At 38.4% G+C, this 13,374-nt stretch overlaps 1 protein-coding gene across 3 annotated transcripts in view; it reads right to left on the bottom strand.

The window, feature by feature from the left end:
* Positions 1 to 414: 414 nt before the first annotated feature.
* The window catches only part of GAK (cyclin G associated kinase), a 70,395-nt gene continuing 57,435 nt past the window's right edge, over positions 415 to 13,374 (bottom strand). For all 3 annotated transcript variants that reach the window (XM_084504955.1, XM_084504956.1, XM_084504957.1), the window contains exons 23-28: positions 12,759 to 12,893; positions 12,290 to 12,391; positions 8,291 to 8,503; positions 7,006 to 7,154; positions 4,782 to 4,958; positions 415 to 3,261 (exon numbers count right to left, since the gene is read on the bottom strand). In XM_084504955.1, coding sequence (XP_084361081.1) covers positions 3,160 to 3,261; positions 4,782 to 4,958; positions 7,006 to 7,154; positions 8,291 to 8,503; positions 12,290 to 12,391; positions 12,759 to 12,893 — 878 coding nt within the window. In that variant the 3' untranslated portion in view covers positions 415 to 3,159. The remainder of the gene's footprint in view (positions 3,262 to 4,781; positions 4,959 to 7,005; positions 7,155 to 8,290; positions 8,504 to 12,289; positions 12,392 to 12,758; positions 12,894 to 13,374) is intronic.

Here is a 13,374-nt window from a genome sequence, read left to right as displayed (position 1 = left end):
GCTCCAAAATGCAAGTGCCACATTTGAAATTTGGCAGACACAACTTCAACATGGCAACACCAGTTCTGAATCACTTAAACCTCAGCTTTTGCAATCAGAAGCAAATACAATCCATAGCTCTCAAGACCACCTCATTTCAACATTTCAAAATGCGTGCAATGAATAAGCATGAATGGAAAATATGCATTTTACACCCAGAAAAGATTCACTGTATCAGTTAAAATCAAATCTGTGTAATCAATTTTCCTATAGTCTATTCTGAAAAGCTTTCCAGCCTGTGAACAGTAAGAACAGCTGTAATGAAATGTATGAGTAATGGTTTGGGTGCAGTCTTCTCCCATACAGCAGCACTCAACCAATTGACGATGAAGTACAGAGCAAGAGAAAGGGTAAAGTCCTCATTCCCAGGTGGTGTTTTTTTTTTTTTTTCTTTAACCATTTTTATTTCTAAGAGGAATTCAGACAGAACTACTAGACTTTTTCTTCTTCCAAATGGCCGTCTCATTTAAAAGCAACATTATGACTCAGCATAACCCTATATACAATGTACCTTAACTTCCCTCTTCCCAATAACTAAAAAATGTTATGTATTACCCTTAGACGATGAAGCACCTTTACTGGCCCTCATTCTGCACTACGAAACACAAAACTTCAATTTACCGTGTTCATCACTTAAATCTTGATGATGAAATAATTTTGGTTTAGAATTTTTGTTTAACTGTGTCAGTTAGCTGTGCTGAACACAGGAATGTATAAGAAGTTGGATTTTATAATAATTGTATTTCAGTAATGCCCTGTAAGCAAAATATAACAATGTGAAAGTTCACTGAAGTCTGAACCCCTCCTAGATTCCTCACGCTAAAATTCAAGCAAGTAGAAAGGAGCAGAGTAATGAATCAGACAGTTCCTCACTGAGGACCAAAGGTGATTAACCTGTAAAATAAGTAGAGGGTTCCTGTCAACCTGAATAAAGTTTAAGTATCTTGGAAGAATCCACAGCCAAATGTCTGTCTCTGTAATTTTAAAAAATGGGCAGTCAATTTCAAGAGATATTAGGTTCCAATTAAAACAATTGTGCTCATGTTTCCCTGCTCACTTAAAATTGTATCTAAGGCTGCTGTTCAAGCAAATTTTTGTCAATAGTTTTTTGTAAATAGGAGTGGACAAATAAAACCAGAGAAACATAGTTGTCATCCAGAAAATGCTACCAAGCAGTCAATGCAGAGGAAAATTCTTCTGAAATTTAAATTCGAGAAGAGAGCAATAAAAATGTGTCCCTCAAAATTAAGTTTCTTGAATGTGCTGAAAGGAACACGTTTTTTTTCCAAGTCATTTTCTTTTTTTTTTTTTTTTCGCTCCCTTGGAAATGTTTTCACTCTCAACTGTATATAGGAGTGCAGTCAGTCATTAAATGTCTGTACTTCAGCCTATATTGTATCATTTGCCTTAGAACTGTAAAAAGCCAACCAGGTTTCAAACACACAAAACATACCACAAGCCTTTGATTTCTAAGGATGCAGACCACGTATGTAAAAAAAAAACCTGAGGTGTCCCAAAGGAAAAGTCAGAAAGTGAAATACCTGCTTTCATAAAGAATAAATCTAATGGGACTTAAGACTGCTCCAAAGTTGCAACTGAAATACAACTGCAACTACAAATAATACATAGCCTTCCTGTTCCATAACTGATCCTGGCTTCTGGCTTAAAAAAAAATACAGTAACTGAATATATGTGAATATGCATACACAATCTTTCATCAGCAAAGTAGCTGACAGTGTTAGAACATGGACCAATTTGCAACTTGTGTTCACAAGTCTCTAACCCCCAGGCTCTTGGGCCGGCTCAGCAGTGGAAAACTGCATCTAAAACCCTGTTCAGGTGGCACTGAAATCCCATTTTTTTTCTTTTCAGATGTTGCTGATTTTTGACACTGATTTTTGACATTCTCAAATCTGATTTGAGAACTGCACTTCATTACTGTACAGAATGTAACAGTCATTGGTCATCTGCATTCATTTATTTCTGCCCTAGTGAAAACTGCCACCTGAACAGGGATGAGAGAACACGGCAAGTTTTGTTCTTATGCTGGGTCTCTGCTCATCTCGTACTTGGTGCATGGAAGGGGGATGACCAGAAATACAACACTACCAATACATCCCATGTTTGCACATACACCAAATGTCATGCATATCTCAAAATACAGAAGTTCAGACATGCTGCAAAAAATGTGTTAAAACTCTAAATGCTCTCTAAATGATAATAAATCATGTAGCATTCACTGACAACAAATCAAAGCAGAGTAAAATGTTTTCTCTTTTGTGCTTACACGTCAAGTTTCAGAATAACACTTTTGTCAGAGTGTCTGAAGTCCAATGGAAAGCATATTCCACTGAAATCAGATAGAAAAGATACCATTTAAAGAATTGGTAAAGTAAGTACTGCCTTCCAAAGGTTCATAATAAATAACAGAGCAGGAACATGCAGACTTTTAAGCCAAGATTTGTTTCTAGATTCATATGTGGAAAGTAAAGCTAAAGAAAAATCAAGAACAACCCTGGATGACTTTCCCTACAACTGAGGTCTTTTTGGCTAAACAACTGTTAATTTATCGTAAGGAACATAGGTATTGTCAGAAAATATTATTTACAGAATGATTATCAGATTGATTACATAAAATACAGATGAAAATATACACCTTCAGATTTGAAATAATCCAAACAGACTCACTACTGATAACTAAAGCACTTTGAATAAGGTGACAGGCACGAAACATCAAAACAGAATCACAAAACTACTGAAAATAACAAATAGGGGAATGAAGAGGATAAAGCAGAGATCAGCAGAAGTGGAATGATTTAGAATTGATACTAGTGTACCAGAGATCATGGAACTTCATTAAAATTCCATTTCACCATATATAAAACTGAAAAATCTTTATCCCCAGACCATGATTTCTTCAAGTACTGAGCAGCTGTTTTCTTAATGCATCTATGTAATGCTTTGTACTCCACATCTTACAAAATACATCACCACATTTAAGTGCATGATTGCAAACTGTGCTGAAATCATGGAAAAGCACTTCATAAATCATAGGTGAAAAGGTGAAATCACAATAATGCAACTCCAGTTCTTGGAAGTAGTTCAACAAAAGACGAACTTTTAGAAAAGGGACTTGGACCCCTGGTTTTCGAACTCTGACCATGCATCACTTAATTCCATGAAGATCATTTTGGCATATTGCTCGTAAGGTTGTCCTGTGGCCTGAAAACAAACAAAATGTTAAAAACATAAAAGCACTTGGAATTGTGTGCCTTGGGAAACATCTTCAACTTTTTTGCTTGTTAACATAGTGAACGACATTAGACTACTGTGAGCATCATTTTGCATTGCTGCCTCCAACAGATTTTGCCATAAATATTTTAAACAAAGCCAAAGCCTTGGTTTCTTTATGTTACTTCAAACTGCAGTGCAATTTGTAAGTTACTGAAACTTAGAAACTATTTTTGAAAAGAAGAGCTTGGAAAACCTTTCAGCTAATAGCTCTAAAAACTAAATCCAGTCATTTCTGCAGTTGCTTCACAACAGTCCTCATAGGAATATAAAATAATGCTGACTGCAAGTGATTTTAAGTTTCAACATTAACTACACATTCCTGACCGTGCATTTACCTCCACGCTCAAAGGAAGGGAGATGACCAAAGAAGATTCCTTGCCTTGTCACAGCAGCCCTACCTCTGGGTCAGTCCAACCCCCATGGTTAGTAAGGACCCAGTCCCACATTATGGGATGGCCATTGTAACAGGCTCTTTCTAAAAGGAAAGGGAAGCTTCAAAGGCACCTGCCAATGTCACTCCCTTTCTACTGCTTGGCTTTTGCCAGCTGTAGCACTTCAAGGATTTGTGTACTGCTTTAACTCAGGGTCATAGAAGAGAAATTAAAGCTGAAGAGGAAAATGATTCAAAAAAGCTTGTATTCTGACATTGAGCAGTTAAGTGGCTCACAGAAAACACCAAGAAACTAACACAAAGTTGAAGTAAACCACACTGCCAAGAACAGGAAAGAACAGGGGGGAGAAAAAAATTGATGTCTTATTTCTCTGTTATGGCTGCAACAAAACAAAGGACTTGAACAACTGCTCACTGAACTACCAGCAAAAATAAGCTTGAAAATTTAAACTAGGTATATTCAACACTTATCTTTATACCAAAAACACAGCCTAGAGCACCGACTCGGAAAAAGATGCTACCTTCATATACTTGGAGACTAACAGAACCAGCAAGAGAACGCATAGGATATTTAAAAAGCAGTGGAATGCTGTGTTCATTGCATTTTTTTCAACAGCTGAGTAATCTCTTGTAAAGGAGGTTCAACAGGTTCTTCCCCGCCGGTTTTGCTGTGGCAGTCTTAGTTGTCATATACTGGTGAATAGCCCTGAAAGTCCTAAAGACTCAGCTGGTAGAAACAAAGTTAGCACTGAGTATGCCACAATGCAATCAGAACACAGCATAACCAAAAATGTAGTCATTAGTGACATTCAGGGGATCTTATTTGATAACGTTGATTTGCTGAGTCCTGTGCTATGTCAGAGTGACAAGAAAAATCCTGCAGTACCTGGATGTAGTAAGGCATCAAATTCAGAAGACAATGGAAGAGAAGTAAAGAGCACATAGGATCCTGATCAAGAGCCAACACTGTATCATCTGTCAGAGACATGCCCAGTACAGTAAAACCAGTTTCTATTACTTCTGTCTGAGGGAGAGAACATTAGAGGAATACACTCACCTTATCTGGATGAACTACCAGCACTGCTTTCCTGTAGTACTTCTTCACTTGTTCGGGTGTTACTAGATCTGCTATGCTAACAGGTTTCCACTTATTTTCCCCTTCCCAAAGCACTGTATGAAGAGTTGATATTAATGCTCTGATATTTCTCTCCTTTCCTTCAATCCATTCAAGAATCTGGGAAAAACAGAACGCATAAAAACTGAATGCAACAGTGCAAGCATTCTCTGTACAAAGTCTGAACTCTCACTCTTTCTGTACAAGATTGGGACCCAAGTACAATTGTCTTGCTGTATTGATCTCCCAGGTCCAGTTGTCTTACACTACATTCTTCTTTCTTGCATCCAATACCATTATCAATCAAAAGCTGTATTTTGCATCTGTCCCTAGACAACAGCTCATTGTTATTGATTTACTACAGAAATTCTGTCATTGGAAAAGACATTGATGAGTTGGTTACGTATTACAAAACCCTGTACAATTCATGACAAGAGAATAGAAAATAGTACTTAAAAACATCTGTTACAATTACATTAACTCCTTCTCAGGGTACAACATTAATTTCTTCACTAAGATTCTCACCTGAGTTATATACAGAAGTTTCAGGTCTTGTATGCTAATAGTTTGCTTAAGCAATTTGCAAAAAACCAAAGCATTCTTTCAGATATCTCCATGAAACTTACTTAGAATAACTGTCCATTTCATTGACTTTGTAACAGTAATATTCAAATATATAAATGTATTAATATTTTGTTATCATCAATACACCAAGAAAATCTGAACAGCTGATCAGATAAGACTCCTAGTTATACAGCTCATCTCTAGAACTACTTCTTTTCATAATTTCTTAGGACAGCAACAGAACCAGCTAACATATAAATGCAAGTGGTCACCCTATCTATTCTCACTTGTCTGTTCTTTAAGGATAGTTGCACTATCAGCTTAATCCATCTTTAGAATCATAGAATCATAGAATATCCTGAGCTGGAAGGGACCCTTAAGGATCATCAAGTCCAACTCTTGACACCACACAGGTCTACCCAAAAGTTCAGACCGTGTGCCTAAGTGCACAGTCCAATCTCTTCTTAAATTCAGACAGGCTCGGTGCAGTGACCACTTCCCTGGGGAGCCTGTTCCAGTGTGCAACCACCCTCTCTGTGAACAACCCCCTCCTGATGTCAAGCCTAAATTTCCCCTGCCTCAGCTTAACCCCGTTCCCGCGGGTCCTGTCACTAGTGTTAATGGAGAAAAGGTCTCCTGCCTCTCGACACCCCCTTACGAGGAAGTTGTAGAGTGTGATGAGGTCTCCCCTCAGCCTCCTCTTCTCCAGGCTGAACAGGCCCAGTGACCTCAGCCGTTCTTCGTACATCTTCCCCTCCAGGCCTTTCACCATCTTCGTAGCCCTCCTCTGGACACTCTCCAACAGTTTCATGTCCTTTTTATACTGTGGTGCCCAGAACTGCACACAGTACTCGAGGTGAGGCCGCACCAGCGCAGAGTAGAGCGGGACAATCACCTCCCTTGACCTACTAGCGATGCCGTGCTTGATGCACCCCAGGACACGGTTGGCCCTCCTGGCTGCCAGGGCACACTGCTGGCTCATATTCAACTTGCTGTCTACCACGACCCCCAGATCCCTCTCTTCTAGGCTGCTCTCCAGCGTCTCATCGCCCAGTCTGTACGTGCAGCCAGGGTTTCCCCGTCCCAGGTGCAGGACCCGGCACTTGCTCTTATTGAACTTCATGCGGTTGGTGATCGCCCAGCTCTCCAACCTGTCCAGATCCCTCTGCATGGCCTTTACGCCCTCATTCGAGTCCACAACTCCTCCAAGTTTGGTGTTATCAGCAAACTTGCTCAAAATACCTTCTATTCCTATTCTTTTACTACGGAGACATTTTGGAACTCTACAAATTAAGAACAATTTTGGCTTCAGAAAGTCTATTTTAGCAAGGTACATTCTTAAATTTTCCGTGCTCAGCTAATAGAAATAGGAACTTGCATTCCTTCCACACACTTTGTGTTCTTGTCCCTGCTGCTTCATCACTAGCTAACTCTTGTTCGTGCTAATTAACTTCATGGTAGTATGATAGTCATTTTAATTTAAATACAAATAAAACTTCATTTATCTGCTTTATCAGTTTTTTATTGTACGATTTTGCTTTGTTATTGGTAGTTCAAAGCATACGCTCAGATTTGCATTTGAATCAAAATCTGTCAAACCAACCTTCAGTTTCAAGGGGTCCATATCTTTAGACATTTCTTGCTTTCTCATCTCAGCAATAGTTTTTGGTCCCTTTTTATCAGATTTAGCCGAAAACCCTTGATTAGATAAGAGATCCTCAAAGTCATTTGCTGAAACTTTTGGCTTCTGACCTATGAAAGGAAAAAAACATTAAAGTTATATGGGAGAACGCATTAACTGGAGAAATGTACTGCATGCACTTAGCTACACCTGCATGACTTTACTCTTCAGCAGCTAGATAGACTCCACAAGACTAACAAAAGGACAAACGAAATGGGTCATTGGCAAGTTTTCAGTCTAGAAGAATAGAACCTCACACATACTCATGACTAAATGTCCTCTTTTTTTTCTAAAGAGGAGTAGATATGAGGAAGTACACATCTAGCTATTCATGATTTTGGAAATTGTTTCATTTTTCCACTATAGAGTAATTCTAACTGCTGTACAACAGCTTTTCAGATGACTGAATATTTAATGGTCTAGTCAGAAATGTTCTGTACATTTAAGTATGTTGAAATTTATGCAGAATAACAAAGGAAAAAAATATCAATAAGAACAGTTACAGAACTGTTATGAAACCCACGAATTTTGGAGAACTGCAGAACAATTGAAGTTGGATGAGACCACTGGATGTCATCTAGTCCAATCCACACCACTTCAGATTAAATGAAGTCCTTGTTCAATACCATTGAAAGGGAGGCATTATCCCAATACCTATAAATCAGGATTTTCCTTCCCCTTCCCCTCTTCCAAAAGGCTAACACAGACAGATGACACATCCATCATAAGGGACTGTTTCCAAGAATGAATCTGTCTGCTCCTTACCCCAACTCTGCTCTTTGAAACAGTGATTTGCAGTACGTTTAAGTTCATCAATTTTCCTTAAGACTAGCTGCTCCTCTTTAGCTAGGGAAAGGGCTGCATCCTTTTGCCTGTTGACTAATGTTATTAACCAACCTCTCTTCCCTGCATTCATGCAAATTTACCTTTTGAATTCAATGATAGAAAGCCAGTACCCATTTGGATGAGAGACTATAGCCCTGAGACTTTATACCCAAACATGCAAATGGACCATGGTCAGGTTGTCTGTGATATTCTAGTGTAGCGTTACAACAGCAGGACACTAGATTTGCCAAACTCTCTTCTACTTTATACTAGATATGACCTAAATGTAAACAAATAAAAAGACAAAGGTAAAAGAGTTTGAGGCTAACAGCACACCTAACTTCACACAGGCCATTATAAGTAATGCCCTCAGAAAACTTACCAAAGCTTGGGGTTCTGACTCCTCTTTCTTCTCGTCCGCCAATAACACCAAAGTTCCCGCTATAATTGGGTTTAGCTGTAGTGCTGGGTTTAGTCTGGGAGTGCCACAAAGTACTTTGTGGTTTTGTAGATTTCTGCCACTGATTTCCTGACTTCTGAGATGGAGCAGCCTTCTGACCAAACCCGCTACCAGAGAATCCACTCGTGGAGGAGCCTAACAATAAATAACAAATTAGTTGTTCAGCTCAATATCTCACTTGCAAGTAAGAAACTTTGACCTTAACATTTAACTACACAGTTTACAGTGATATGACTATACAAGAGAAACCATAAAAAAACGCTGGTCTCGTTAGCAACTTGCATAACAGTAGCCACGGCCATGACAAAAACTCTTCCAGCCTTACCTCAAGTTCTCAGCTGTCAATTTTTAGCAGAAGCATTCACTCATCTGATCAGACAGGCAAATGTATTTGCCAAAAAATAATTCAGTGACAGCAGTTATGCCTACCAATTTACTACATTTCAACATCTGTTAATGGGTATCAGAGGACATTAAAAGCTAATTATGATCAAGAAAATGTGATATATTGAGAATACTTTCAAATGAATGCTTTCTAAGTTTCCTCTTTAGTGATTTCATGGACTATTATTTAAGAAAACTCAGAAGATAACGCTATAATAATCAGCATATGTTATGCAGCACAGGAAAAAAATACTGGTCATTACAATATCTCCTGAAAACTTCACAGCACAATCCATAGGCTTGTTTTAACAGTACAACATTGTCTTGATTATTTAGATCCCATTTCCCTTCACTTAGCTGGTATAGATACAGCTGCTTAGCAGCCTCACCAGCTACAATCCTTGGGAAGAAAATCCAGGACTTTTTTTCCATTCTACAATACTCACTACAAACAAATTAAGCACAATAAAGCTCCAACCTTTTAAATTCATTATTCAGCTTTTTGTCTCACTAATGAGAATAAACTTGAATTTTATTCTAAGCCAACCCACCATTAGACTGCCCTTGTCTGACCTTGGAGACATTTCTAGAACTCAGTTCCCCTGAGAAGTTAGAGCATAAGATGTCTTGGCATATATCAATAAGAAGAAAAAATAGCATGATGGCTGAATTTAGATGCATCTAGATTTTTTGTAAGGGAAACGATTCACACCACACTTATGGCAACCTAAAGCAGAATAAGACCTCTTCATCTTGGAACAATTCCCTAAAAATGACAAAAATTCAACACTAGCGTCACTATGTGGATGGTTACACAACTGAAGTCAGACAGGAAGTTTGAAGTTTAATATGAATGAAATACTGACACTTCAAATATGGAAAGACTTCTTTTATTACTTGGTTTTGAATGACAAACTTATAATTCTGTCTCATTAGTTGAAGAAAGGTGAATTAATATTTATAACTCCACTTATTTTCTTACCCAGCTGCTGATCATTAGAAATTAACTTTCAGTTCAAACATTTCAGGCCAGTTTAGACTTACCTGATCTTGTTTCTATCTTTCTATTCCTTTATTTGTCCTAAAAACTCAGGAGAAAAAAAAAAAAAAAAAAAAGAAAAAAAAAAAAAAAAGCTTGTCTGGCTAGGCTCAGCAATATAAACTCAGTTTTCTCTTTCAAAACTAGTTCCCTACATTTCTGTTCTTCTGGTAACATTTTAGTAGCTGCTGTGCATACTAACAGCTTACATAAAGAATGGATCCCTAAGGCCATGTGCAAGATAGCTTGCTATACCTCTCAATACCTCACCTGGTAAAACCTAGTATTGCAATACATCACCTGAGAGAACTCCCTCTGCAAGAAGTGCTCCATTACAGAACTGCTTTGAGTAGTCCCAATCTTTAACTTGTGAAATTTACAGAAAAATCCCTGCTACCTAGGTACATTAATTACCTTGTAGAGTAAGAAATAATCTTATTGTACTACTCTCTTTCACATAATTCTATATTGCTTCAGTTATGGCCTAGCAATTTTTCCTTATAGGGCAAGCCAATGCCTCACTATCAGCACCAACTTTTCAACAGCACATTGCTACTCTCTTGTAGAAGATCATTACTAGAAACGAGAAAGTGTGACCAAACCAACTATCACAGGTCACTGTTGGTATCTTACTATTATCTTCATGCTATTACTAGCTTTAGCTATTGTTTCCTTACTGTGATATAATATTCCCAATTAAGGAGTGTTCACTCTCATAACATACAAGTCATTATTCCAGAAGTGTTAAGCCCAAAAACTCCTACAGAAAGACAGTACTAAGTCTAAACTGCAGTTCTTACACTTCCCTGAAGATTTATTTCAAGCCTGAGGCTAACTAGCCCAGTTACACCTGGCCACCTCCTTATGCAGTCCTTTTTTTTTTCTAATGAAAATTAAATGATTTTATGATTAGACTTCCAGTTAAGTTGGAAAGCACCTTTAAGATCATATAGTCCACCTAGCACTGTCAGGTCTACCACTAAACCGTGTCCCTAAGCACCACATCTACACATCTCTTAAATACCTCCAGGGATGGTGATTCAACTGCCTTCCTGGGCAGGTTGTTCGAATGCTTCACAACCCTTTGAGTGAAGAAATTTTTTCTTAATATCCAGTGCAAACCTCTGGCACAACTTGAGGCCATTTTGTCTTATCCTGTCACTTGCTGCTTGGGAGAAGAGAGTGGCCTCCCCCTTCCCCCAACTACAACCTTCTTTGAGGTAGTCAAAGAATGATGAGGTCTTCCCCAAGCATTCTTTCTCAAGGCCAAACAGTCCCAATTCCCTCAACTGCTCCCCAGACTTGTTGTCTAGACCCTTCACCAGATTCATCGCCCTAAAAGGAGTTGATCTGAATCCTAAAATCACTACAATTCCCTCTACTCATTCAGCGTACAATCATACCTGCGTCTCCAAGTCTAACATGAAATGAGTTTACTCACCCTGCCTATAGTGTTAAAAAGTCCATATTTACCTGAACTATTGAACTAGAATAATTCTGTAAATTGTTTCCTGCACAGCAGCTTTATTGGCACCACTTCAATACTAGTATTTTGCAAGGCAGCAGAGAAGCCAGCATTGTATATCACCTTGCATTTAAATAAGGTAATTTCACCAAGAGGTTATTCAATTCAATATATAACACTAACTGCCAAGGCAACAGAAGCTTCTGTCAGCTTCAAGCTAAGGTAAAAGCATATTTTTCTGCAACTCAGTAGCTATAGGCAGTTCCAAATTGCTCTTCTTAGACTCTTGGCAGCTAGTCACATTTAACAGCAGCCAATTGGCCATAAGCTGTGGCAGCGTGGTACTGAAAAGAAAGGTCTTTTCCCTGCTCTTATTTTTTCTGCTGTTTGTGAAAACACCTGAGTTTGGGTGAATGTAACATCTTGGGACAACTGTTACTCTGGGATGTGTCCCATCTTACATAGCCATCTTGTTCACACAACTGCAAGTTGGCAAATCTTTATAATACTGATGGAATTGGTGTAGGAGTATTTACAGCAAGCACAAATCAGACCCAGACGTGACAAATTTGAGTAGCAGAACTATACAAACCTACTTATTTCTAAGAAAAGTACTGAACTGACAGTTCTTTTTTACCCTTTATTTTGGGCCTAATCAAGAATTTAATTTGGCTTCCTATTTTATATCTTTCACACTACCGTATCAAGCAAAAATATATTAGAAACCCTATGATAAGTTACTGGAGCAGAGACAAATACTTTCTCTTAACTTCTCAACTAGAAGTCTCAAGAATTAAGCGTGTAAAACATTTCTAAATCACAGCTGAAGTCACCTTCTTAAACATAATTGTGCATATTTCACACAATCTCTATAAAGGTACGATTGTTTCTTGTTACACATCTGCTCACAGCAACTGCCTGAAGCTGGCTGTTACCATTTAAAAGAAAACTTTACATAAGCTACCATTCACACTTACTGGAACAATAAGCAAATCAGAAACCAGAGAAGCATTAAGTTCAGACAAGGCCTTACCTGGAAAACCAGATCCAAGATTGGCAAGATCAGCAAAAGGGTCCACATTCTGAGACTTAGCCTGGTTTAAGGCTGGACCTGAAGACGCACTGGGCTGACTTCCTGTGGTAAGAACTGGACTTGTTTAATATGAAAACACATCATGTACTTGGCTTATTTAGAAACTGAGAAAATTAATAGAAATGTAATTTCCAGGTAAGCCTCTCTAGTATTCTGCTAGATGACATCTTTTACCAGAACAAGAATCACCATTACTATAGGCAACTGACACTATTTAGTTCCTATACATTGAACTTATTCTGAAAAACTACTCAAGTGCCTTAAAGAGGCCCTTTAAGCACAAGACCATAGAGTCCTTTAAGCAACAAAGCAAAAGGCAGGCAGACATGTTCAGCAGTTTCAGGTGACTGAACTGACCAGGTCCGGAGTATTTCTTATCTCCTCTAATGGGAGACTTTTTTCATCATACCTTCAACAGCAGACTTCGTTTGTGCTGATGGTGTATAGACAGGTCTGGAAGAATCTACCCAAAAATCCCATCCACCTAAAAGATCTGGGTAGCTTGTAGAAGATGACATTTTACTTGTCTCTAATTCCAATTTCCCTACAAAAGAAAAAAAATCCATGATTATTCTTTTAAGAAAACTACCACAATAACAAGTCTTTTGCCAGTACTGCTACAGCTTTACCACATTGTCAGCTGGCCTACTACATGGGTTGCTTAGGTATCTCCATGGTAGTAACGTGCTCTTAAATGGGAATCAGAAGGGTTTTCACACCAAATTCTTTCATTTGTATTTCAAACATCCCACATATTTCAGAGAATTTAGTCCAAAGGTAACGCTATGACTTTAACAGCTTAGGTCTCATAGGCTGAAGAAATATCTAATGGATGGCTTCAGAGCATGCTCCTGTTCCTGCTGATGCAGCAGGTAACCAGAAAGCAGTAGTGTATTTGCCTCTCGGTGCTCAGAACCCCAGCTATCTGCTATATAGCAATGCTACTGGTTACAGAAGTACCTAAGTGCCTATTCATCAGTTCAGAAATTTTACATACTATATGCCATTCCCAAAATGTTAATTGG

Source organism: Aythya ferina (genome assembly GCF_964211825.1).
Source record: "Aythya ferina genome assembly, chromosome: Z".
NCBI lineage: Eukaryota > Metazoa > Chordata > Aves > Anseriformes > Anatidae > Aythya > Aythya ferina.
Note: the sequence above shows the minus strand (reverse complement) of the source record. Positions and strands in the feature narration are given on the sequence as shown.